At 43.7% G+C, this 26,391-nt stretch overlaps 2 protein-coding genes and 1 pseudogene across 15 annotated transcripts in view; 2 read left to right on the forward strand and 1 right to left on the reverse strand.

Annotated features, from left to right (window-relative positions):
- Tmem175 (transmembrane protein 175) overlaps window positions 1-16,880 on the reverse strand; it is a 21,295-nt gene extending 4,415 nt beyond the window's left edge. The window contains exons 1-8 of one of the 7 annotated variants that reach the window (XM_036201501.1): window positions 16,674-16,880; window positions 6,462-6,497; window positions 5,021-5,192; window positions 4,808-4,846; window positions 2,459-2,556; window positions 1,010-1,061; window positions 716-751; window positions 105-188 (exon numbers count right to left, since the gene is read on the reverse strand). In XM_036201501.1, coding sequence (XP_036057394.1) covers window positions 105-188; window positions 716-751; window positions 1,010-1,061; window positions 2,459-2,556; window positions 4,808-4,846; window positions 5,021-5,164 — 453 coding nt within the window. In that variant the 5' untranslated portion in view covers window positions 5,165-5,192; window positions 6,462-6,497; window positions 16,674-16,880. Of the gene's footprint in view, window positions 1-104; window positions 189-715; window positions 752-1,009; window positions 1,062-1,448; window positions 1,606-2,458; window positions 2,557-4,807; window positions 4,847-5,020; window positions 5,278-6,461; window positions 6,498-16,673 lie in introns of those variants that run through there. The other 6 variants (XM_036201500.1, XM_036201502.1, XM_036201503.1 and 3 more) reach the window with 6 other exon arrangements.
- On the forward strand, window positions 8,591-9,478 carry LOC118591906 (annotated as a pseudogene).
- Window positions 16,881-16,949: 69 nt separating the features above from the next.
- Gak (cyclin G associated kinase) overlaps window positions 16,950-26,391 on the forward strand; it is a 64,101-nt gene continuing 54,659 nt past the window's right edge. For 3 of the 8 annotated variants that reach the window (XM_036200518.1, XM_036200524.1, XM_036200526.1), the window contains exons 1-4: window positions 16,950-17,221; window positions 21,252-21,313; window positions 22,320-22,379; window positions 23,180-23,294. In XM_036200518.1, coding sequence (XP_036056411.1) covers window positions 17,077-17,221; window positions 21,252-21,313; window positions 22,320-22,379; window positions 23,180-23,294 — 382 coding nt within the window. In that variant the 5' untranslated portion in view covers window positions 16,950-17,076. Of the gene's footprint in view, window positions 17,222-21,251; window positions 21,314-22,149; window positions 22,198-22,319; window positions 22,380-23,179; window positions 23,295-26,391 lie in introns of those variants that run through there. The other 5 variants (XM_036200520.1, XM_036200519.1, XM_036200521.1 and 2 more) reach the window with 3 other exon arrangements.

Raw genomic sequence — 26,391 nt, forward strand, 5'->3', positions numbered from 1 at the left:
ACATGCCACATCCCAGGCATTTATGGGTAAGACTGGGCTACTTGAGATGTAGATCAGGCTTGCACACCCAATGGCAAACACACATCCATATCCTGTGTCCTTACCTGCACAGATCCAATGGCAATCACACACATGCAGAACAGGAAGATGCCCAGGGGCACATCAGGGAACGTCACCATTAGAGAAAACTGTCAAAAGAACCCCCACAAGCCCCCCAAATGCTATCAGAACTAGGCTTTGAGGTGGTGTATAATGAGCTTCCTTGTCTCTGTACTGGGCACTGAGAAGAAAACTGTCCTAGTGTGAGGACAATGGTATGGGGCTGGGCATGGGTATATGCAGCTCTCCAACAGAGCAATGCCACCCACTGCTTCAGGCCTTTAAGGCCACTATCATGTAAAATCCCTAAGATCTGAATTATCTGCATTATAGCCTTGTATACTTTGGCCAACAACCTATGTTAGAATTTTTAATGCTTGTTCGTCTGCTAGTGGAAGTTATGGAGAGAGGCGGTGGAAGCAAGGGGCATCAGGGACTCTCAGTGGCCTCTGCCTCCAGCAGCCCTAAACTCCTTCCTCTACTCACACCAACCGCTAGTTCTCTGGAACTCTCTCCTCTTTATAATTTGCAGTCCAGGTCTTGAACCTGCATTTCTGAGGACTGCCATACACAGATGTGCTCAAGTGAGGTATGCAGGGAGATGATCTTTACTCACTGTGTAGGGTAGAAGGGTGATGGTCATCATACAGGCCTACAGTGAAAGGAAAGAAAGAAGGTCAAGTCACCAGAAAGCCTGGAGAATAAGGGGTACTCCAGGAAGGCAGCGATATGTAGGAGTTGTGGGGTTAGATATACCCAAGAAGCCTCTGTCCTGGACAGAAGGACTCCATGGGCCATCTGAGGAGCTTCCAGGAAAGGACAAAATCCAGGTTGTGGGGACCCATATCTTGTCCTACCTTTCAGGAGGGCTAAATCATGCATAAACTCATTTTTCAAAACAATTACTCACCAGGTTGAGCAAGGCAAGTGTATCATCTATTTTCCCAACAACCTGGAACAATCTAGGGTCAGGAAAAAGAGAAGATGGGCCATCATTCAAATATGGCTCCAATAATATTAAAATTAAAATGCACATTCCACAGTATTTTCTAGTTAAAATATCATTGAAGATGTTACTTTTGATCAAATTTAAGATACAACCTAGTGGGACTGATGATAAGACTTAGCAGGTAAAGGTTTCTTTTTAAGCCTGAGAACCTGAGTTTGATCCCCTGACCCACATGGCATGAGGAGAGACCCAAATCCTATAAGTTATCCTCTGATTTTGACACACTGAAGCCCCCCCCCCACCCACACTAAAATTTAACTTTTAAAAAATATAAATACTACCAAATGTATGAAAGTTAGAAAATTCAAAGAAAGCATAGCTTATGTAGGGAAACATGTACCTTTTCCACACATTCTTCCCATTTTGCAGGAGCAGTTTGCAGAAATCTTTTGCAGACAGTCTTTTCATAGAAAGCCTCGAGGAATACTTCTGCACAAAGGCAGGGGATTTTCAACTGTCCTGCTAAGGGCAGGACCAGCAGGGTGACTATAAGCTACCTGTCCATGAGTGAGGAACAGCCTCTGGGGATGTGGAGCTGGAGTTCCACTGTACAATACACTTGTTTTTTAGGCATTATATCTAAAATCCATTTTGAAGGAAAGAAATATTCTTTTCTCATTTTTCCCCCAAGGACCTCATACACTGGACCTGTTAGAAGTTGTTGTTAACAGAGAGATGGTTTTATATGGCGATACTACAATGTAAATAGGAAACAAAATGGAGTACCATCCTTCATGGAAACAAGAGCATAGGCGGCCAAGAACCCTGAAGCATCCTCCAATGCCTAGGCCCTACAACAGGGTTGCCCCCAATAGCACCCAACTCTGAGCACATGGCCTTCTCCTGGACTGCACTCAGCTGAACTGCCCTTCTCACTCTAGAGCTACTCTAGCTCATGGCAGTGACACAGGCTCACTGGGCTCAAGTCTTCATATGCCAAATAGAAGGGGCTGCAACTCTAGAGACAGGAGTTCTGCTGCCTACTTGCTGGTACTAAGACCAGCACCCAAAAGTGAGCACCCAAAGCAGGATGCAGAACAGATCTATGAAGGGCAACCCTGGGCCTCAGAACCCTGCTATTGATGTTTTTCACAGTGGGTGATGTTTTTCACGTGCGCGCGCACACACACACACAGAGAGAGAGCAGTGAAATCTTTACTAGGATCTGTGGATTTTTCTGTACCTTAAGCATCATTCTCTGAAGAATATTTCCTTTGGTCACACTGATCTGCAGCCAGGAATGCAACACTTACATGCCCAGCTCTGCCTATGGAAGCCTCCTGTCCCTCCTTTGCCTACCCTGAGCAAATCATAACAATGAAGACTTGTGTTAAAGGTCTGACTCCCTACCTGGTATGTGCTGCCCATGCCACAGTTACGATCAGAAATGTCATCAGGTAGACTGCAATCCTAGTAGCTAGAAGTTTCTGTATACTTTTGTCAAATTGCTGTATGAAAAGAACATTGCTATTAGAACAAGTAACACATATGACCCAACAGTGGTCATTTCATTAAGAATACCCTAATGCACAGTGAGAAGGTCACCAGGCTCAAAGTGTACACAGTCTCTGTCTGTTTCCCAGTCTAATCTTACTTCTACTATACTTATCCCACCTCCACCCTCAAAGATGTCTTTAGCAGGTAGTTTTCCTAAAGCAATAGATTCCCTGGGTGTCACAGGCTGACACCATCACCTCAAGTGGCAAAAAATCCTGGCTGTCAGTAGGTCTTCTGTCCAGGGAGCGTCTAAGCATCTCAACAGTCACAGCATAAGGGATACAAAGGGCAAAAAAGGCATCCAGTCCTTCTAGAAGGTCATTGATTTTCTTCTAAAGTATTCACTTTGGGGTTTAAGTTCCAACATGTGAATTCTGGAGGGACATAGACATCTAGGCTACAGCAAGGTTAGATCCAGCATAGTCATGGGCAGGGACACCTCTAATAGTTTCCAATGAGATTATAAGCATAATGGGTCTTCCACAGACACCACTTAAGGGGTTGTGGCTAGAACAGAGACCAGAGCACCAACAAAAAACCTCAATCAAGGCAGAACTCTTACCTCTGAAATCATGAGAGGGGAGCTTTATGCTTTTTAAACATACTCAAAGAAACTCACTTTGTAGACCAGGTTGGCTTCAAACTAACAGAGATCCATCTGCCTCTGAGAGTGCTGGGATTAAAGGCATGTACCACCACACCCAGCTTTTTGGTTTGTTTTTGAGACAGGGTCTCTCTATGTAGTCCTGGCTGTCCTGTTGGGCCTCAAACTCACAGAAATCCTCCTGTCTCTGCCTCCCAAGTGCTGGGATTAAGGCATGCATTCTCACACTTGGCCTCTTCTTTTTATTTTGAGACAGGGTCTAAGTTGCCCACACTGGCATTGAACTTGGAACCTCCAGAGCTATTGATCACCAATGCCACCAGGCCTGGAAGTTAAGTCTTCTTTTTTAAAAATTGAGCAGAAGCCAGGTATGGTGCCACATGCCTTTAATCCCAGCACTTGGGAGGCAGAGCCCAGAGTATCTCTATGAGTACGAGGCCAGCCTGGTCTACGGAGCAAGTCAAGGACAGCCAAGGCTACCCAGAGAAATGGTCTCAAAAAAAACAAAAACAAACACAAACACAAACAAAATAAACAAAATTTAAAAATTTCAGTACCAGGGATTAAAACTACAGCTTCATTCATGTAGGATGGTCAAACATTCTACCACTAAGCCATATCTGCTCACTATGCTTTTTAATTTTATTTAGGTTTTTTGAGACAGGTTCTCACTATATGCCTTGCCTAGCCTGGGGCTTGCCATGTAGACCAGCCACTAGCAGGTACTTTCTCGTCAGAACAGCTTTAAGCACAGTACAAGTGTGGTCTGATGCTCAGGTTTCTGAAAGTTTAATTTTTTTTCTTTTTCTTTTTAAGATTTATTATGTATACAGAAGAGGGTGCCAGATCTCATTACAGATGGTTGTGAGCCACCATGTGGTTTCTGGGAATTGAACTCAGGAAGAACAGTCGGAGCTCTTAACCTCTGAGCCATCTCTCCAGCCCTGAAAATTTAATTTTTATCACAGTACACCAGTGTTGTAACTATAGTTCAAAAGAAAAACCTCAGTAGTTCTGGGGCCTCCCCAAAGATCTACCTCAGCTTGCAGGTGTGCTAGAATCACACCTCACTGTTGTGCTGGGGAGAGCTACAACCTGTTCCCTTGAGGCTCGTATGGTGGCATGCCAATCACATGGATGAAACCAAGAAAGGCACCTCAGTGCTGTCCAAATCTCAAAGTTGCTTCACTAAAGAACTACATGTTGTTGACTCAGAAAAACCAAAAAAAAAAAAAAAAAAACCCCAAAAACAAACAAACAAACAAACAAACAAACAAAACCCATACAGTTGAATATAAATGGAAATGCTTTTAAAAAGCTCTTTGCTACCCACACAGATGGTTTGGTTGGATAAACATGCTTCCTTTCCTCTCAGTGGAGGATATCACTACCTGTCCACCTAGCTAGAAATAAAGTCTCCTTTGCAAAAGCAGCAGCAGCACCACCACCACCTACTCTAAATACATATCCTGCCAGGAGGAAACACAGATGTCCTGCCCTCTCAATAACCTGCTGCCTGCAGATCTGGGGGTTGGCTCCCTAAGTCCAGGTTGGGTTTTCTTATTGGCCCACTGTACAAATCAGTCTGCTCCTGTTACCTGTTCTGGTGAGATCTCTGTGTGGGTCACAGGCAGAATCTAAAGAAACAAAGACAAAAATAACCAAGAGATACTTCTTGGGCTGTGGATCCTCAAAGGCAGAGGTATATGGGCTCTTGACTATTGTTGGGCAGCCCCACCTTTATGAAAGGCTTGGGCATCTGATGCTGCTACAGAAACCAGGGGTGGGTTTGAGGTGGGCCCAACACTGACCATGACAGTGGCGATGATGGATAGTAGTGCATCACTGAAGCCCAGCATGCGGTGGGAGCTCTGGGTCCCCTCCTCGTCTCTCCTGTATAGGGATGAGTCTCCCTCAGAATCCACTGCCTGCTCCTGGGCCTGGGGCCTGGACATGGTGGGGCCACCGAGTTGTCACAGCAGCCTGGGAATAAGCGTAGCTCTGAGCATATCATTGGGATCAGGTGGCCAACCCTGTGGACTTCAGCCATTTCAATGTAGAGACATGGCTAGGTATGGAGACAAAGAAAGAGATACTTCACAAGGTAGTTCCTTCAGATTTCCAGCCATAGGCTAAGAGTATTACCATCAGACTCATTAGTGAGCTCTGTGATTGGGGTGATACATTCTCTGTCTCAGTGGGAAAGCACTGATGATACAGGGTGGATGCTCAGTATACCATGGTACCAAGGAAGGCCTGAAATCTAACCCCAAGTTTCCCCTACAAACTGCTTTGAGAGCTATTACTACCTTAGCTCATAGGGCCTGGGATGTTTTTAAGTTTTTCAGAAACAATTCTGGGTAGACAAGTGAGATGCCAGCTGAAACATTCTCTGGGGAGGATAAATATTTGTGCCCCAGGAGCGAAGGGTTGAAGTTCAGCCTTGAAATCCACCTGTATGCTACACTGGACCCAGAGGTAGAAAAACTAAGAGCCACTCAGCAGCTGCAGGATATGGAAGGGTGGGCCATTGGGAAGTATTTTCCAAGTCCCCACTTGCAATCATAGGAGAGTGGACAGGAGTGTGGCAGGGATGGTCAGAAGGATGAAGCTGTGACCTGGGGTAAGGTGGAGTATGCCCAAGCAGGGTACAGAAGTGTTCCTGGGAAAGCAAAAGCAGGTCCTGAGACTGTAGAAGGAAAGTTAATGCTTGGGTCCAGGAGGGCAAGCCAACCAGCGCAATAACATAAATGTACCCTGCTTTGGGACACAGCCTCAGGCAGCAGAGGTGAGAAAGGAGGCTGTAAAGGAGATGAGACTATGGAGTCACCAGCACAGTTAGAGGAAATGAGGTTGAAAGGTGGATAATCAGAGTAGAAAGTAGTGGTACTCTGTGGGAGGATGGGAAAGTAGGAGTCAGGATACTTTAAGGGTGAAGAAGCTTTAGGAAGGGTGGTCACAAGCACAAGCCCTTTAGTAATTAAACAAGGTTATCATAAAGTCTGATTGCCTGGGTTTACTCTGAAGAGGATGCTGTTGACCTCAGGTACCACATAATCAGAGGCAAGGGGGTGATGTGGCATGCTGCTCTAGCAATCAAGCACAAGTCTTCACCAAGATGATACATAAAGGGGTGGGGATAAAAGAAGGCAACTTGCAATTTTCAGATAGGAAAAAAATAAGTTGCAAACAAATATATATAAGGCATTCGGGCTGAGTACAGCTCAGTGGGAGATAGCCGGGATAGCCTACCTTGCACATACGATGCCCTGGGTTCTATCTTCAGCACTGCAAAACAAAGAAAAAAATTCATCTTTACTAGTAATCAAGGAAACACAACGGAAAGCAATTAGGTATCAATTCAAATGGTAAAGATCCCCAGTCAAGAGCTAGCTAGGATGTGAGGAGGACACTTGGATATATTAGAGAGCAACAGGAGCCATATTTGAACTGGCAGTTAGTAACAACTCTAGAGGTGCAATGAACACCCTTACATGGGAGGAACTGAATCTGAGGGGACACAGATGAATCTGCACTGAAGCAAGGTTTGTTACCACAAAAAAAGTAAGAAATAGGTGTTGACCCTACATATGAAGCCAGAGATAAATTAAAACACAATGCTGAGAAGGGAAAAAAAGCAGTTGCAAAAAGATAAGTTCCATGTCATCTTCCTTGTTCATGACATTGAAAATATGTATGACAAACAAAACACAAAAAACATATTTATTAGCTCCAGGATAGGCAGGTGGTTACCCGAATGGCAAGGGCAGGCATTGGGTAGCAACATGGCTTTTTGTTCTAAGGCTCACTCTTTAAATCAGTGGTTCTCAACCTTCCTAATGCTGTGACTCTTTAATACAGTTCCTCATATTATAATGGACTCAAACTATAAAATTATTTTCACTGTTACTTCATAACTATAATTTTTCTATTATTATGAATCATAATGTAAATACTTGTATTTTTCCGATGGTTAGGTGACCCCTGTGAAAGGGTTGTTCAACAATCCCCAAGGGGTCACAACCCACAGGTTGAGAATCAGTATTTAGATTATGCAGTCAAACCATGCCTTTGCTGTGCAGCTCTCTTGAGTTGTTGAGGAATACACACAGTTGTGTTACCACAACCATAAAGACTGAAGGATTGGAGAGATGGCTCAGTGGTTGAAAAGCACTAGCTATTCTTTCAGAGGACAAGGGCTCAAATCCCAGGACCCACATGACAGTTCACAACTATCTGTAACTGGTACCAGGAGTTCTGATGCTGTCTTCTGGCCTCTGTGGGCTCTGCATGCATATGGTGCACAGACACACATTCAGGCAAAACATCCATACTCCCAAAATAAAGACTGGAGGGTATTCCATCCTCAGCCCTTCTAAGCTTTCCATGCCTAGACCGTAGCACCTGGCAGATGCTGGTGTGACAGATGCTAGCGTTTCTGATATTACTGCTACTTTGCCATTTCCAGAGTGTCTTGTGCTTGAGGCACATACTATGTGACCTTTTTAGTATGGCTTCTGCTACCTGAGATTCACCATGTTCCTGAGAACATCACAACACACTTCTTTTTACTGCTGCCATACTTCCACTGTGTTCAAGGAGCCTCTATCGGCTCATCCACTGACAGGCAGAAAAAGACTCGTGTTTTCCTAGTGCTGGCACAGAGATACGAAGTTCAGAAAGAAACCCAAACATCTATGGTTAACTGACTTTTGATTCTTGACAAGGGAGTAGAAATTATTTAATAGGGAAAAGAATGGTCTTTTCAACGAATAGTATAGGGACAACTGAATGTCCACATGCCAAAGAACCACAACAAAATCAATTCAAATGGGGCAAAAATTTAAATTTAACAGCTAAAACTATTAAACTCTTAGAAGAAAGTTTTGGGAAAATTGCTACAGCCAAAGATTTCTAAAGATGGCACTAAAAAGCATAAGCAACAATCTGGGCATGATGGCCTACACCTTTAGTCCCTTGGGAAACAAGACACAGGCAGATCTCTTCAAGTTTGAGGCCAGCTTGTTCTATATAGTGAGTTCCAGGACAGCCTGGGCTATGTAGAGACCCTATCTACAGGAAAAAAAAAAAAAAAAAAAAGCATAAGCAAATAAATACTAAAATTGAGCTTCATCAACAACACCTTTTGTGATTCAAAAGAAAATAAAAAATAGTCTATAAAATATGAGAAATTATTTGCAAGTCTTATCTGATAAGTGTCTAGCAATTAAAGAATATAAATAACTCTTTATAGCTCAATAATAAAAAAAACAACTAGACAGGCTCCATGAGGCCTCGACTCTGGAGCTCATCCCTCAGGCTTCATGTGAAGTGAGGATGTCCATCCAGATTCCCAAGTCAGGAATCTCAACTTTATGTAATTGGAATTTGAGGCTCTTAAAGTGGAAGATGGTTTGGACTTTGAGACAGGAGACACAGATGCCTCAGCCATTTTCCAATGCAGTGTTCAGCATTACACAGGAATGGCTTTGTGGTACTCAAAGAACAGCTATGTAAAATGGTCAAAATGTCTACTTCAAGACTGACAAGCATGGTCCAAGGTCCACCTGGTTGGCAGTGACATATTTACTGGGATGAAATATGAAGATATCTGCCTGTCACTTCATAACATGGATGCCCCCAACATCAAAAAGGAATGACTCCCAGCTGATGGGCATCCAGGACAGGTACCTTAAACCTGCTCCAGGACACTGGGAAGGTATGAGAGGACTTTTGTCTGCCTAAGGGAGACCTTGCCAAGGAGATTGAGCAATATAACTGTGGAGAAGAGATCCTAAGTCTGCCGTGACAGAGGAGGCAGCTGTTGTAATCAAGGCTAGGACAAAATACCTGGTTCCCAGGATAGGGTGGCAGCGGTGGCACAGACCAGAGACCCCTTCCTCAGCCTGGTTCTGCTCTGACCAGGCCCTTAGCTGAACCCCTATACAATTTATTTTTGTTTTCTCACTCTTTCAAACTGTCAGGGAGACCCTGCCCTTTACCTAACTCCCTTGGCCAGGAATGGGGGAGCTGTGGTCTTGGTGAATCTCCTTGCCTCTTTCCCTAACAGCCAGGTAGGGCATGGGAGTGAATGCTACCGTGGTTTAGTGGCCCTCCCACTTCCTTTCCATTTAATTTGGAATGAGAAACCTGTAGACTCTGGCAAATGGTCTTTGTTCCCTTTCTCTCACTTAGCCCAAGTCTGAGTCCCTGTTCTTCATAGCCCTTTGCCCTCACGCACCACTTATACAGACTGAGGACCAGCCCCCTTCCCTCTCTGTCTCTTCCCAAACCCCTTTAGGGGTAGTGAGAAGAGGAAGAAAACGAAGAGGAAGAAAACGGAGAGGAAATGCTCCCTCCTCAGGCATCTGGGAGGGTCCTGCCCCCATGGGCTTCACTGTTTCCTGTGGACTCTCCTGGACACATTTGTTAAAAATCAAACCTGAATAAAACACCAGGTTTAATATAAAAAACAACTAAAGGAATTTTTTTTTGGGGGGGCGGGGGTTGAGACAGGATTTCTCTGTGTAGTGTTGCGCTTTTCCTGGAACTCACTTTGTAGACCAGGCTGGCTTCAAACTCAGAGATCCGCCTGCCTCTGCCTCCAGAGTGCTGGGATTAAAGGCACGCGCCACCACTGCCCGGCCCAGTCTCTCTTAAGGTGGTTATTGGCCAGTCACAACTTCTTTGGCAAAATGTATGCATTCTTTGTCCATTTAAAAAATTCCTTTATGCCAGGCGGTGGTGGCGCACACCTTTAATCCCAGCACTTGGGAGGCAGAGCCAGGTGGATCTCTGTGAGCTCAAGGCCAGCCTGGTCTACAAAGTGAGTTCCAGGAAAGGTGCAAAGCTACACAGAGAAACCCTGCCTTGAAAAACCAAAAGCGAGAGAGAGACAGACAGACAGACTGAACATTATTACACTGCATTAAGACCATAATGAGACCATACTCTACTAGGATGGCTGTATTAAAGATGGAAAATGAGTAACATTGATAGGGACGTTGGCAAACCAGACCCTTGTATATTGGGGGTGTGTGTGTGAAATGATGCAGTCACTGTGGAAAAACATTATGGCAACTGGTCAAAAAAAAATGATTATTACAGGATCAAGCAACTTCACTTCTAGGTATTCGAAAGAATGGAAAGCAGAGAAGCAGACACTTTGAAAGGATTTATGCACCAGTGTTCACAGACTGTATTCAGAACAGTCAAGAGGAAGCAACACAAATATCAACAAAATGTAGTATGTATATACACAGAGATCTATAAACAACAGAATATTGTCCAGCTTTAAAAAGGAAGTCTGACACGCAACACAGACGTTATCTTAAACATTTCATGCTAATTGAAGCAAGTCAGTTATATAAGCACAAACCAGCAAGATTCCATTTAATGAGGTCCCTGGAGCAGTCAAATCCATAAAGTAGAATGGTCAGAGGATGGGACAATGGAGTAGTGTTTAAATGAGAGCAAAATTTAAGTTTTACAAGATGAAATGTCCTGTAATGGATAATGGTGATGGCTGTTCAAAGAATGTCAATGTGCTTAGTACCATGAACCTACACACTTAAAAATGACTAAAATAGGGAGGTGAGATGGCCAAGCGGTTAAAGTGACTGCTGTACAAGCATGAGGATCCGCACACTCCTGCAATCCCGGAAGAGCAGAGACAGGAGGATCCTAGTGGTTGGCTGGCCACCCAGTATAGCAAAGTGATGAGCGCCAGGTTCAGTGAGAAACAATGTATCTACACAAACAAACAAACAAAGATGGAGACTGACAAAAGAAACCCAGTGTTGACCTCTGGTGTATAACATGTATGTGCTCACATCACACACACACACACACACACACACACACACACACACACACACACAAATGTTGTGGTGGTGGTGGTGGTGGTGGTGGTGGTGGTGGTGGTGTGTGTGTGTGTGTGTGTGTGTGTGTGTGTGTGTGTGTGTTTAGGGAGGACATGCTTATAATCTTATCATTAAGGGGTTAGAGGTAAAGGTTCAAATTTGAGGACAGCCTAGGTTACATAGAAAGTTTTATCAAAAGCATGCATACTTCACCACATTACTAAGAACACAACTGGTATTAAAGAGTTAGTTGGCTCAGCAGTTAAGAGCACTTGTTGTTTTTGCAGAAGACACAGGTTCAATTCCCAGCACCCACATGTCAGGTTACAACCCTCTGTAACTCCAGTCCCAAGCGATCCAACACCCACTTCTGACCTCCAAGGGCACCAGGCACATATGGAGTGCACACGTATACATGTGAGCAGGCAAAACACTCATACATATAAATAAATCTAAAATTTTTTTATTAGAAGAAAAATAACCAAAAACTAGCATCTAGACTATCTTATCACATACCAGGGTTTTTGTTTTGGTTATTTTATTTTATTTTGGTTGCTTTTCTTTGTTTTTTGTTTTTTTTTCGAGTGTAATTTTGGTGCCTGTCCTGGATCTTGCTCTGTAGACCAGGCTGGCCTTGAACTCATAGAGATCCGCCTGCCTCTGCCCCCCAGTGCTGGAATTAAAGGCGTGTGTCACCACCAAACAGCTTATTTTGGTATTTTAAGACAGGGTTTTAAAGACAGGTTTCTGTATAGTCCTAGCTTTCCTGGAACCAGGCTGGCCTTGAACTCGAGAGAACCACTTGTCTCTGATGCCACAGTGCTGGGATTAAACACATGCAATACCATGTCCAGTTCATACACCAGTTTTTAAGACACATGTCAATGAAGGAAAAAAGACAAGACTGAAAATAGTGAGACATGGAGTTAAGGGATAGTGATTTTAAAAGACAGAAGAAATTCAGGATTTCTAAATGACGATGAGAATTTTAAAAAAGTTAGAAACTCCCATGAGACAGTGCCCAAAGCTTGTTGTTTCTGGGCTATACCTACTATATACTACACTAGGCCCTAGAGACAGACCAAAGACAACCATTTGAGTTTACATTAGGCATACCAGTGAGCAGGGAGGGGAAGACTTCTTGGATGAACTGCAAAAAAATGGGCCCACCCACTACCCAGAATGAGAGATGCCAGAACAGTGTCAGAAATGACCACAATGGGAAAACAGAAAGAGACATTTACCAAGTATGTCCTAAGCACTAAGCATTATTTCAAGTGGTTCACACTTAATCTTTTTCTTACTATTTTTTATTACTTTATGTGATGAGTATTTTGCCTGCATGTATGTCCATGTACCATGAGCATGCCTGGTACCACTGGGTTACAAAAGAGAGCCTCAGATCCCCCGTAAGTTGAAGTTATAGTCAGTGTACGCAGTCACGTGGGAGCTAGGAATTGAGCTCATGTCCACTGAAGAGCAGCCAATGCTCTTAACTGACAACCATCTCTCTAAACCTCACATTTAATCTCTAATATCCAATTTTGTGAGAATTAATGAAAAGCAAAAGCAAGAGGGAACTGTAACAGGGAAAGCCTATGTGCCATAGTATTAAAGACTGAGCAGTCCAGAGGAGACTCAAAACTAAAAGGTACACTCAAAGAAGATGAAACTACATCCCACAGACTTCTACATCATCTTGGAGTCTACCAAATGCTATGCTGTAATAGGTCCCCAGACCTTAGTACAACTGACTCCATGATGGAAGCACCATTCAGGACCTAAAACTCGGCACACAGGTAGCACCACCAGCCAAAATGAAAACAAAGACCTAATCCATCAAAGTCCATAGTTCTGGGAAAGTCTCTAAATGTACTAACATTGCTTTTTGGCTTCTTCAGTTCTGCTTCTGGCTAACTGCCCACCCTGAGAAAGGCTCGGGGTTACACTGGGATTCCAAACACCTAGTGTAGTCTCTAGACAGCTAATAGACTTTTTTTCAAAATTTATTTACTTTTATTTTATGTGCATTGGTGTTTTGCCTGCAGGTACATCTGTGTCAGATGTTAGATCTTGGAGTTTAGACAGCTGTGAGCTGCATGTGGCTGCTGGGATTTGAATCTAGGTCCTCTGGAAGAGCAGCCAATGCCCTTAACTACTGAGCTATCTCTCCAGTCCCCTAATAAAGACCTTCTATTGGCTAAAACCCATGTCTGAGTAGTCTTTCTGGTAGATACCCTACAACATTGAGAAGTTCAGAAACACATTTATTTCCATATGTTCTAGATACAGTTCTTTTTATCATATATGAAATTTGCAAATTCTTCCTCCAGTCTGGGCTCTTTTCATTCCTTCAATAGGGTTTGTTTTGTTTTGTTTTGCACAGGGGTCTCAAGAAGCCCAGGGTGACCTCAAATTCCAGTAGCCACTCCTGATCTTCCTGCTTTAGCCACCTGAGTGCTGAGATTACAGGTATGTGCCACCATGCCTGGCTTTTCCTAGTAGACTTTTAAAGCAAGTTTAGTATAAAATATAGGATTCCTTTATACTCCTTCACATTTCACTTCCTCATTAATTTCCTGCATTAAGGTGACCTATTTGTTACAAATGATACAATACTGATACATCATTCAAAGTTCATAGCTGACATTACAGTTCACTCTTCATGTTGTGCAATGAGAAATGTGGGATGACATATATCCATCTTTAATTTTCACTATTTTAAAAATCCTCTGTGCTCCACCCACTGTGCTTCTCAAGTGCAGTTATTAAAGGTGTGCCTCACTATGTCAGGCTACTTTGTTCTGTTCTTTATTTTCTAGTTAAGCATAAATTACATTGGTCGAAATTTAAATCCAAAGTCAACTCTGCATTCCACAGATAAACCTCAATGGTTGTGGTACATTATTCTTTTTATACAGAAACTGGATATCCTTTATTTGAGATGCCTGGGAACAGTATTTCATATTTCAAAAAAAAAATGGAAATTAGCATTTTATTGACTGAATATTTCCAATCCCCAAATAAAAATTCTGACACTCTCTGAGCACTTCAGATTTTGAATTAAGGATGGTTAACCTTTCATGTTAGACTTAATTTGATAAAACATTTTGTTTTGTTCTATATTTCGAGACAGGGTTTCTCTGTGTAGTTTTGGTGCCTGTCCTGGATCTCGTTCTGTAGACCAGGCTGGCCTCAAATCCAAGAGATTTGCCTGGCTCTGCCTCCTGAGTGCTGGGATTAAAGTCATGAGCCACCACTGCCTGGCACTAAAACATATTTTTAAAGATTTTTTTTTTAAATGTTATGTTCATGGAAAATATTAGTTTCTTGTTTTCTTATAATGTGTTTGCCAAGTTAGGATACCAAAATTATGCTGTTGAGAATGATTCAAGAAATACTTCAATTTTCTGTGTAAGTTCATGTAGAGTTTTAAAAACTTTTTCTTAAATGTTTGGTGGATTCCCAGCAGAGAGCCATGTAAGCCTGAAATCTTTGAGAGATTTTAATCTGCAAATTGAATGTTTTAACAAGTATACAACTGTTTGCCTATTTCTTCTTAAGTAAGTTTGGGCTTTCAATAGATTCATTTATTTAGACTCAGTTGGATTCATTGGGGAAATGTTCATAAGAGCCTCTGGTTACCCTTTCAGTAGACATTTCCTTCGTTCGTGATCTCAGAAAATTTTGTTTTCCTAACTCAATTTGGCCAGAGACTCCTAAGTTTTATTGACTTCAAAGAATCAGCTTTGTTGTTTGTTTCACTGCATTTTGGCATTTATCTCCCTTCTTTTAATTACTTTGGGTTTCATTTTTTTCAAGTTTCTTCAGATGACCACTAAGGTCACTGATATGTGATCTATTTCCTACTAATGACTTAATATCATCCCATAATTTTGAAATTCTGCATTTTTATTTTCATCTAGTTCAAAAATACTACTTTTGATTTCTTATTTGACACATAAAAGTAAGCTATCCAATTTCCAAACATTCACAACATTTTTTCACATTGATAAATTCTAGATAAATTAATTCACTGTGGTCAGAGAAATACTTGCGTTGTTACTCAGGTGTTCTAGGTTAGTCAATGTTCTTTACACACTGAGGTTTAAAGAGGAGTAACTCCTAGAACTGGAGTTACAGATGGTTGTGAGCCACCATGTGGGTGCTGGGAATTGAACCCTAGCACCCTGCAAGCAATCTAAACCACCAAGCCATCTCTTCAGCCCCCTGGTACATCCTTTTGATGACTTCATCATTATAAAGTAATTCTCTTACTCCTTGGCAATACCCTTTACTACAAGAGAATGTGTTGGTGGAGTAAGGGCATATATTCAGTTTTAAATTTATATGTGTTCATACATGAGGTGAGATCAGAAGACCATAAGATGCTCTCAGTATGGCATCTACTACAATGCCATAAAGGTGATCTATATTTATGAAATAGTCTAAGAAGACTCTGGTTTCTAAAATAATACATGATTTACAAATTTCCTCTTGTTGCCAGCAGGAGCTTATGGCCTCAAATTCCATTATGCATTCCAGTGAATTATTTATGAGGTTTCTCATATGGCTATTTTAGGTCTCTTGAATACTGCTTAAGCCTTGGGTTCCCTACTTTTTTTTTTTTTCCACTTTCAGATTTCTTTTCCTTCTATATTATGAAATCTGATGCCACCAAAAGATTTCAATTCCATTTCAGTAAAAACATAAAGTTACCTGCAATTGCAAGCCCCATTTCCTCCTCTCTGCCCCTTATCAGTGTTTTTCTTATAGAAAAATACCTTTTCTATGCTAGAACTAAATATCTGGATGTGACTTGACTGTCCCGCTATTCTAAGGGTTAGTACTCTTCTCTACTACACCAGGAAGGGTTAACTCTCACTGGCTTTGGGCTACTCACGTCTCCCATCAAAGAACATGTCAATACCACACTGCCCTTTTAGCTCCCACATTCTTCTCTATAAACCTCCTCGGTTACCTCCAGGTACCATCTCTACTTCATCACTGTATTGCTCCACAGCTCCCACTTCACCGTTTTCATGAAACTGCTGCTCACCTACTACCTTCCTCACTATGGCTAGTGACCATCTTTCACTTTTTTTCCTACTTGACTTCTAGAGAGCAGGTAGTTTCCCAGAGGTATCTTTAATAGCATACAATTCTGGGGAGATTAAGACGTTGATCTGAGCTCGAAGGGCAGCTTTTTCGTCCCCAAACACACACTCTACACAAGGGGCTGCAACCTCACGTGGCTTCAGGAACCGCAGAGGTAAGCAGATGGGTGGGAACCCCATGACTCTGTCTCACCTAAAGTGGGCAGCTCTGGGTGGTTGACATCACACAGGATTCTGGGTCCAGTACCGCCAGGTGACTTTTCTACACACGTTGTGAAGCTTTTTTTTTTTTTTTTTCCCCTTTGAACTTAACGTTTTTCAGTCTTAATGTTAGCAACTAGTTCTTCCTCCCCCATACCTGTGCGGGCCAAAACATAAGAACGCGTGTCTGTGGATCACAGGCGGGCTGCTTGCCCGATAGACAACCTCCTCTCCCCAGCCGGGCATTAAGGGACCCTAGGGTGGGCTCCAGGCCTCGCGTTTACCTTGAGGCGTCAGGCGCGAGCGGCGGGCTCTGGGACGGTCCGCAGCACGCGCCCAACGTCCCGCGACGCCCCCCGCCCGCCACCGAGGTCGTCACTCGGGCCAGCAGAAGCGACGGGACGAGGTGAGGGCCAGCTAGCGACCGCCCCTCTCCGCCCGGCTCCGAAGCGGGACCCGCACGGGGCGGCAGCCTCTGCGCCTGCGCATCCTGGGGGCTCTGCGGAAATACGCGCCCTTCCGCTTGCTGCGTCGGGGCGGGGCCGCGGCCGCGGCGTCGCGACGCAACTTGCTCTCGGGTTTACGTCACGGCGCGGGCGGAAGATGGCCGGGCTGTTCTCCCGCAGCTGCTGACCCGGCAGTGCGGAGCCGGAGCCTGGCTCCCGCTGCCGCCGAGCGGCCGTCGCCATGTCCCTGCTGCAGTCTGCGCTGGACTTCCTGGCGGGTCCTGGTTCTCTCGGCGGAGCTGCTAGCCGGGACCAGACTGACTTCGTGGGGCAGACGGTGGAACTGGGCGAGCTGCGTCTGCGGGTGCGGCGGGTCCTAGCAGAAGGTGAGGTGGAAGGCGTCGCCAAGGCCGCGGGGACGCAGGAGCAGCCCGGGAGGGTCGCTGCTGGGCTGTGGTTCGAGTCAGAGCGCCTGAGGGTCGCGGCTTTGGGCAGGGGCAGCTGGAAGGATCGTGTCCAGGGTATAAGTCAAGTCTGGGCCCGGGAGACTCACCACTACGGGGTGGGTCATTTCAGGGCCGCGGAGAGTCATCTCTGTGGGCAGGGTCAGTGGGAGTAGTCGCTGCTAGAATGTGGATCAGCTGTGGAGCGACCCTGCTGGGGTGTGAGTCAGGTGGCGGGTGGGGCCTGGCAAGGCAGAGTGACCACAGGGGCCTTCGGAGGTGTTGACTGAAGGTAGGCCGCGTCTGGGTTGAGCACTTCCTGGAGGGTAGAGTTAGTACGAGGGTCATGCTAGCAGGTGGTTGTCCAGTAAAGGAGGCCTGGGACTGGAGGGAACACCTCTGTCTGGGGCCAGTGCTGTGACTGGGGCTGATAAAAAAAAAAAGTTCAAAAGGTTGAAAGGTTGAGTCAAGAGGTGAGTCCAGTCACTCTGGGGTCATAAGCTAGTATTCTTTATATCCTATCCAGGGTTGCTGTTGCACCAAGGGGACTGTCTTGAGATGGCAGTGCTTGTGCTCCTGAGTTCTGGGGAACTCTACAGTCCACAGCAATTCCCCCAGCTTGGTGAGGGAGAGGGTAGACTGTGGGGCCTTGTAGTCTCTCGTTTTCTCTTACAGCCTTAGTGTTTGCCTCACCTCTTGACTCTTTCTGTATGTGACCTCTTATAAGTTACAGGAAGCAAAACCAGTAGCTGTAACCTTTAAGACCTTGCTTGATAGACAATGCCATAGTCATGTGTCTTGAAGTCAGTCTAGTTTGTAGCTTCCTGAACAAACTCTCTGTTCCTCACACAGAATCTGTAATCAGTGGAATCCTGTTCTCTCTTCTATGGTTTCTCCTCTTTTTTTTTTTTTTTTTTTTAAATATGCACGGGTGCCTGTATTTCTGGGCATCATCTGTATGTGTTGCCTGCTGAGGCCAGAAGAGGGCTTTGGATCTCCTAGAACTGGATAGACAGTTGTTAACCTCCATGTGGGTGCTGGGAATCTAATGCTGCTCCTCTCCTCTCCTCTACAAGAGCGACAAATACTCTTCATTTCTGAGCCGTTCCTTCAGCCACTGTACTCCCCCCCCATTATTGCCATGGAGTGTGCCAGGTCTCAGGAGCTGTGAAGTTTGCCTGCTAAACATAGTTATGTTCTGCCAAATTGGTTCAGGGAGAAGAGTGGCCTGACCCAAGTCTGAAGTAGCTCTCAGAATTGGAGAATCATCCTACTGAGGTTGTCCGTGCCATCTGTGCTTAATGGGGGCAGGGAACTTGTTCAGTGTTCTTTACTGTGGTAGGGCAGACAGAAGCTTTGTCACATATATTCTCCACTGTGGATATAAACAGATCTGGATGTGATTTGGTGAGAAGACCTCTGGCACTTTTCCCTAACAGTGTGTATGATATGTGTGGTTGCCTTTCATCTGCTGGAATGGCAAAGATGAGATCGGTTTGTTCATTCTGAAAGATACCAGGCAATTACCTTCGTTTTTTTAAAGAAATTCAGCTCTGGAGTGATGTCACAGGCCTATAATCCTAGCATCTTGGGAGTCTGAGGCAGGAAAATTCCAACTTCAGGGTCTGCCTGAGCTACGGGTAGAATTCAAGACCAACCTGGGCAGGTTTGTAAGATGATGTCTCAAAAAGTGGAAAGGGCAGGGGATATAACTTAGTGATATAGCTCTTGCTTAACATGTATGAGGCCTGGATTCAGTCTGTAAACTGAGAGGGGAGAGAGGAAGAGAAGAGGCAGACCTGGTTTCTTTTCAGATGGAATGCAAAAGAAGACTTATGTTCAGATACTAGAAGGAAGAGGCTGCTTGGAGCTGGGGCAGTACAGTAGACAATGTGAGTTCTAGGGCAGCTGGGAGGACCGCTTCTATAGAAGGGGCCAGCATAAGATAACTAGGTTGTACCTGTCGGGGCTGGGGCATCAGGCAGGCTCTGGTGCTAGGTGGTCCTGATTGGCAGGAGAGGGAGATGTGTGTAAAGTAAGCTTACCCAGGCCACATAGAACGCAGGATGAAAAACCAGGAAGTGTGGGCAGCTACTGTCTGTGCAGAGCAGCTCATTCTGTCTGCTCTCTGGCCCAGACAAGAATAAAAATAACCAATGCAATTATAAGCCATAGATTTCTTCCTTTTAGACTTAATGTGGTATTTTAAGTTTTTTTTTTTTTTTTCTGAATTAAGATAGTAAGAAATCTGTAGTTTTTTACATAGATTATTTAACAAGTTTCCTGAACAGCAGCTGTAGACCATGGGCCATTGGGATAAGGAAGGCTCTTGGCTTCAAAATTCTTCAAGTTCTGGAAGATGACTCAGGGCATGACCTTATGTCATGGGATGCTCCCAGAGGGCTTGAGAAAAATTTCTATAGTCAAATATATTGTTATGTATCTAAATAAATGAATAAATAAATATTCTCGTTGTAGGCAAATTTCTCCTATCAGGTTTTTTCAAGGAGGCGTTTATGGAACACCATGCTTTGTTGTCATAGTTTTTATTAACGCTGGAGTGTGAAATAGGTTGTTGTTAGGCAGAACCATAAAGCAAGATAGCTTTCTACTTATGTTGGAATTTGTTCTAAAACATCTTTACTTCCTTTGTGACCTGGATGCCTTTTTTTTTTTTAATTTATTTTATGTGTATGACTGTGCCTGTATGTATGCACTGTGTGCATCTATGGTACCTGTGGAGGTTAGAAGAGGCATCCAATCCCCAGGAACTGGAATTAAAGGAAGTTTATGACCATCCATGTGGCTGCTTGGAACAGAACTTGTGTCCTCTGCAAGAGCAAGAGTGCTTTTAACTGCTGAGCCATCTCTCCAGCCTCTGACTTTTGTATCCTGTTTTTGTATCTTACAGCCTTCCTCAATTAGTTGTAGTTCATTTGTTCCTCCCTTCTCTTTCTTTCTTGGGGAGGGCAGAGGGATGTCATGGCTAGCATGTAGTCAGGGAAATGACTTGCAGCAATCACTTCTCTCTTTCCACAGTGCAGATTCTGGGAACTGAGCTTGGGTTGTTAGGCTTGGTGGGAAGTTCCTTTATCTTCTGAGCCATCTTGCCAGTCTGCCTTTTTTCTTCTGTTTTCTTCTCTTCCCTTCCTTCCTCCTCTCTTTGCTCTCTGTTCTTTTCTTTTTGAGATTTTACCAGATTTGCTACTTGGAAGATTACTTTAATCTGCAAATAAAAACATCTTTACTTCTTTTGTGATCTGGATGCCTTGATTTTCTTGTCTGATTGCATTGGCAAAAGGCTCTTGTATAGCATTGAGTGTCAGTGATGTGACTATGCACCTTGACCTTCTTCCTGTCCTGTTTTACCACTGCCTCTGCTGCTGCTAGTCCTTTGGGTATTCTTTTCCTAAGACTGAGGGAGTTTCTTTCTAATCCTGGTTTGCTGGCAGTTTCAAATTTTATGATGGGACTGTCTGTTTAAATGAAGCATTGGAGAGGCTGAGGGAGAGAATATAAATTCAGGGCCAACATAGCAAGACCATGTTTTCTCAGCAAGACTGAGTTCTTTGGTCCATCTTTATGAGTGATATTGGTCAGTTTTTTCCTCTTTGGATGTCAGGGCAGCATAATCTACTTTCTTCCTCTGGGTGGTGACATTTTTTTTCTGTTTGCATTAGCCTTCTTTGATGTTTGCTAACCCAGATAGAATTAATCAGTTTTACTTATTTGTTTTCAGGGTACTTGATTTGGGTTTGCAGATTTCCTGTTTCTTTCTGTTTGCTGATCTGAATTACACTTTCCCTCCCTATCTCTGAGCAGAAGGTGTAAGGGCTATGACACAGAAATTAGGCTGCCGTCTTTTTGTAGGAAGCAATTACTATCCATGGTCAAAATTTGGTTTATATTTTATTTAGTAAAGGTATTTCTAAGTTTAAGTCATAGCACTGACTGACAATTTTTTTTTTTTCAGGAGGGTTCGCATTTGTTTATGAAGCTCAAGATCTGGGAAGTGGCAGAGAGTATGCATTAAAGGTAATAACTAATGACGGTCATTTTACGGAGATTTTAGTTTATTGTAAAGATATCTTCAGCTATTTTCAAGGATACATCTCTGCTTTTCTATGTGTATCAGTCAGTTTCAGTCTGTTAATCCTTGTCTTCTCCATGTTTTCGGGGATTACCCTTACGCCCATACTCCAGCTTACATTGAGAATGCTCTTGGTAGCTTCTTTTGTTGTTGTTGTTTTTGTTTTGTTTTTCGAGACAGGGTTTCTCTGTGTAGCTTTGCACCTTTTCTGGATCTCACTCTGTAGCCCAGGCTGGCCTTGAGCTCACAGAGATCCGCCTGCCTCTGCCTCCCGAGTGCTGGGATTAAAGGTGTGCGCCATCACCGCCCGGCTCTTGGTAGCTTCTTATCCTACCTGGAGTGCTGGTCTGGTCTGGAGGGAGGAGTAGGAGCGACCCTCTGGATTCCATCCATTCTGCTCCACATGTTAAAGTAAGGGCCAGGAATTTGAGGGGTTCAGAAGCCACTTATCAGATACATTCACAGCACGTCTGTATATAAGTAAAATAATGTGGTGGGAAGTGGGGAAGGGGCCTCTAGATCCTGATGCCCAGTTATAGCAGTAGGCCCAGCTCTGCTTTGATAGGCAAGCGGGGGGCGGGGGAGGGGGGTGAGTCCTTTCCTGGCAAGGGTGGGGCATAACCAATGGACCCTTAGACCAGGGCTGGTTTTGGAAGTCCACATTTTTTTTTTTTTTTTTTTTTGCTATACCTGTTATTGCTAGGTGTATACTCTATATCCTTGTTTTTCTTATTTTATTCTGTTCTATTTTTACTTTTTCTTGGGTCTTTGGAATATAAAGGTCATTCAAGTCTTCTAAGCTTCTGTGAGATCACATGTTCAAATGCAGGTAAATGGTATGCTCCCTGAGACTCAGTGTCCCCCAGAAACTGCCTATAATCTCCACAGTGTTTTATCTGTTAAGCAGAAGGTAAACAGTCCTCAATCTTCTTGTGTGCTATTCCCTGACAGAGATTATTATCCAATGAAGAGGAAAAGAACAGAGCCATCATTCAGGAAGTTTGCTTCTTGGTATCCTTTTCCTGGGACTGAGAGTTATTGAAATCACTAACTTGCCATCAGGCTTGACATAGTTACTAGGAGGTTCCTGTGAGAAGTTAAAAAATCAGCCTTTTGCTTTTACCAGATTTCCTATAGACATTTCTCATGCAAAGGATTTTTCTGTTACTCATTCTCATTGTTGAAGTGGAAGTTTCCTAGGTGTTGGGAAGTGGATTGCTGTTCCAGCCTTTGAGGTTTCCATGCCAAACAGATGGGTCAGTTATCATAAGGAGAGTCCCACTTTGCTTCTCTGATGACCTACGCAAGAACTATATGGATGCTACCATATCGGTGGGCCTCAGTATGCACCCTGCTAGTATTCCTCACCCTGTACATGACAGGACCTTTCTTGCCTGTTCTTTCTCCCACATGATAAGGCATAGTCTTTACTGCAGATAGAACTTTCTTCCTTTTCTTTTTAGGCTCTGTGCTATCTGATAGCCCAATGGCTGCCTGAGCTTTGAGTGGACACAGTCACTTCTGACACCTTGCTGCTGTGGCACCTGGAGGTCTTCTGCCTGTCTCTCTGGCCTGCGCATAGCTGGCATTCCATTAGCTCCCTGCCTCAGTTTTCGCCTCCTCACTGCCCTCACTTGCCCTCCCTCATCGTTCTGTTCAGATGCCCATATGTGCTGAGGCATAAGGCCATTTGGGTATTTTCAGTATTTCAGTATCGTGATTTTGGTTTCTTAACACTTGTGAATGTTTATTTTTAAGTGCAGAGAGTGGTGGACATACATATTCATATTATTCTTTAACAAAACATGCAGAAAAAACTTTCCGGCCACCCCAATATTGTCCAGTTCTGCTCTGCAGCATCCATAGGAAAAGAGGAATCGGATACTGGGCAGGCTGAGTTCCTCCTGCTTACAGAGCTCTGTAAAGGTAAAGTGCCTTGAAGTTTAAGTGCTTTCTGACATGTTTGAATAGTTTTAGCAACACTCCCAAGGTGTTCTAAAAGTACATCAGTCTTGACTGAAAGAACCAGTCAACTATCCACTGGTGTTTTGTTGTTTGGAATATGCTTTTGTGTGTCCTTTGTGGATTGTGGGTTCTTTGTTTGTATATTTTGAGTTTACTATGTAGGTCTGGTTGGCCTGGAACTTGCTATGTAGACCAGCCTAGACTTGAAGTCACAGATACCTACCTACTTCTGTCTCCTAAGAGCTGGGATTAAAGGTGTATGCTACCATGCCTGACCTTAGGCTATAGATTCTGAAGAGCAGGGTCTTATCATGTCTTTGTCCTGAAACAGGATGAGCAGGTATGCAATAGAGCCTCAGTGTTCTCATATGTAAACTGGAAAGGATCAACAGAGGTGCATAAGTGGCATGTCCTTAGGTAGTGCAAATAATGCTTTGTTTTGAGAGGGATGGAGGAGGCCCTTAGTTGGCATATGGCCTTATTAAGGTCAAACCAAAGAAAGCATCAGGAAGACTCTTTGATCCACTGGTAGGCCAGAGGATAGGACATACCTCAGGTAGATCTCTAGGGACTGAATGGTTGCATTGAGTGACTATGGGTAATGCTTGAGGCAAGTCTCTCCCTTCCTGGATGTGTTATTGCACTCCTGTAATCCTAACAATAGGGAGTTGAACTCCACACTCTGGCTATTAAGTGGAATTGACCACTCAAAAATAGCAAACTCCATCGTAGAGCTCTACTAATGAATGTCTTCCAAAATGCTATGCCATTCCCAGTGTGGTCTGGAGTGTGTGGTGCCTATGCTGAGGGAAAACTGTGGTACAAGTGGCTGCTTATGTGTCCTCCGGAGCAGTGAGTGTTGGGAGAAAAGTGGATTAACTGCATTTCAATTGACATATGTACAGAAACTCTGTTTGCTCAACTTTTTTTTACTAAATGTATTCATTTATTTTACATCCCGACCGCAGTTTCCCCTCCCTCCCCTCCTATCCTCTCCTCCCACTTTCACACCATACCCCCATCCACTCTTCCTCTGTTTCTATTCAACTTTTTCATTCTAAAGCTTTAAATTTAATGAAAACATAAAAGTTCAGTGGATAGATGCATTAGATTTGCCAGTTTATAACATTTTCTGATAGTTGATTTATCTTTCTCAATAGTCTTGCTTCTCTCTATCTTTCTCTGTCTCTCTCTCTTTTAAAGACAAGCTGCAAACATCAAGACCAGGAAGTGTGTGTGTGTGTGTGTGTGTGTGTGTGTGTGTGTGTGTGTGTGGTTTTATCTTGGTTGTTTGTTTAAGGCAGGCTCACTCTAGCCAAGGCTGGCTTGGAACTTGAATAAGTCTTTCTGCCTTGGCTTTGTGAGAGCTGAGATTACAGGCCTGTGTCACTCCTTCCCACTCAAGACCAGAAATTATTTTTTACATGGATTGTCTGAGAGCAGGGACCTTTTCTGTTAAAGTTGCAGGCTCAAATTATACATCTGACTCTTAACTTGGATGTAGTATACAGTGTATGATTAGCTAGGATGCCTTTCTAATATCTTGTCCAGCCTCAAACAAAATCCTTCATGGTTCCCTAGCTATAGTCAGTCTGAGTCTGTTTCTTGTGACTTTTTTTTTTTTTTTTTTTTTTTTTTTTTTTTTTTTTTGCAGCTCCAGTCTGGGAACTGGGACTAGGTACTCTGGGCCATTTCTTTACAAGCTAGGAAGGTGCCTGCTCTAGTGTTATGGCCTCCAGCTTAGAACTCTTGGGATGCAGAGAAGCACTGTCCCTGTGCTGGGCAGTGTAAGAGGCAGATTTGTCCAGTCTGCTACATTTTGTCTTCATGGATGCCTGTTGTTCCTGCTATATTCCGTTACAAAAGAGCATATATGCTCATTGAAAAAGTAAAAGCAGGGCTGACCACTGGTATTGTATAATCAGTTAAGGGCTCATCCTAAGTGTCTTAGGTTTTTTTATTGCTGTGAAGAGACACTATGACCACAGCAACTCTTATAAAGAAAACATTTAATTGAGGTGGCTTGATTACAGTTTCAGAGGTTCAGTCCACTATCATCATAACATGGTGGCATGTGGGTAGAGTGGTGTTTGAGTAGTAGTTCTGAGTCCTGCATCTTGCAGGCAACAGGAAGTCAGCTGAGACAATGGGCAGTCTCCTGAGCATAGGAAACCTCAAGGCCCACTTCCACGGTGACACACTTCCTCCAACAAGGCCATACCCACTCCAACAAAGCCAAACCCCCTAATAGTGCCACTCCCTATGAGATTATGGGGGCCAGTTACATTCAGACTACCACATTCCACTCTTGGGCCCCCAAAAGCTTGTAACAGCATCATAATGCAAAATGCCTTTAGTCCAACTTCAGAAGTCCCCATAGTCTATCACAGTCTTAACAATATTTAAAAGTTCAAAGTTTCTTCTGAGATTCATACAATCTCTTAACTGTAATCCCCTATAAAATTAAAAAAAAAAAAACAGATCACATAACTTCCAACATATAATAACACAGGTTATACATTCCCATTCCAAAACATAGGGACCAAAGCAAGACCAAAAACCAGCCGGGCAAACTCCAAACTCTGCATCTCCATATCTGATGTCAAAATGCTCTTCGGATCTCCAACTCCATTCAGCTTTGTGGACTGCAACACAGTTCTTTCTCTTGGGCTGGTTCCACTCCCAGTTAGCAGCTTTCCTCTGCAGGTATCTGGTGTCTCTTTAACACCTTGGGTTCCCCAAAGCAATCCAGGCCTCAAGTTCACAGCTTCCCACGATGACCTCTCTCCTGGACCTCCATTCAGAGACACCCCTGATACATGCTTGGCCTTAGAGGCTTTCTTTAGGCTCAGAGGCAGATTCCATAACCATTTTTTCTATCCTTAACTCTAAAGGCAGAACCACGTGACTGAAGCTGCCAAGTTCTGCTACTTGCTGGGGCTGGATCATAGCCCCCTCATTCAGTTACATCATCACTAGCTTTCTGACCTTCACTGCCTAAGCTTGGCTGTCCTGAAACTTGCTCTGTAACCAGGCTAGTTTCAAACTTAGAGATCTG

The sequence above is a fragment of the Onychomys torridus genome, chromosome 10, assembly GCF_903995425.1.
Source record: "Onychomys torridus chromosome 10, mOncTor1.1, whole genome shotgun sequence".
Taxonomy (NCBI): Eukaryota; Metazoa; Chordata; class Mammalia; order Rodentia; family Cricetidae; genus Onychomys; species Onychomys torridus.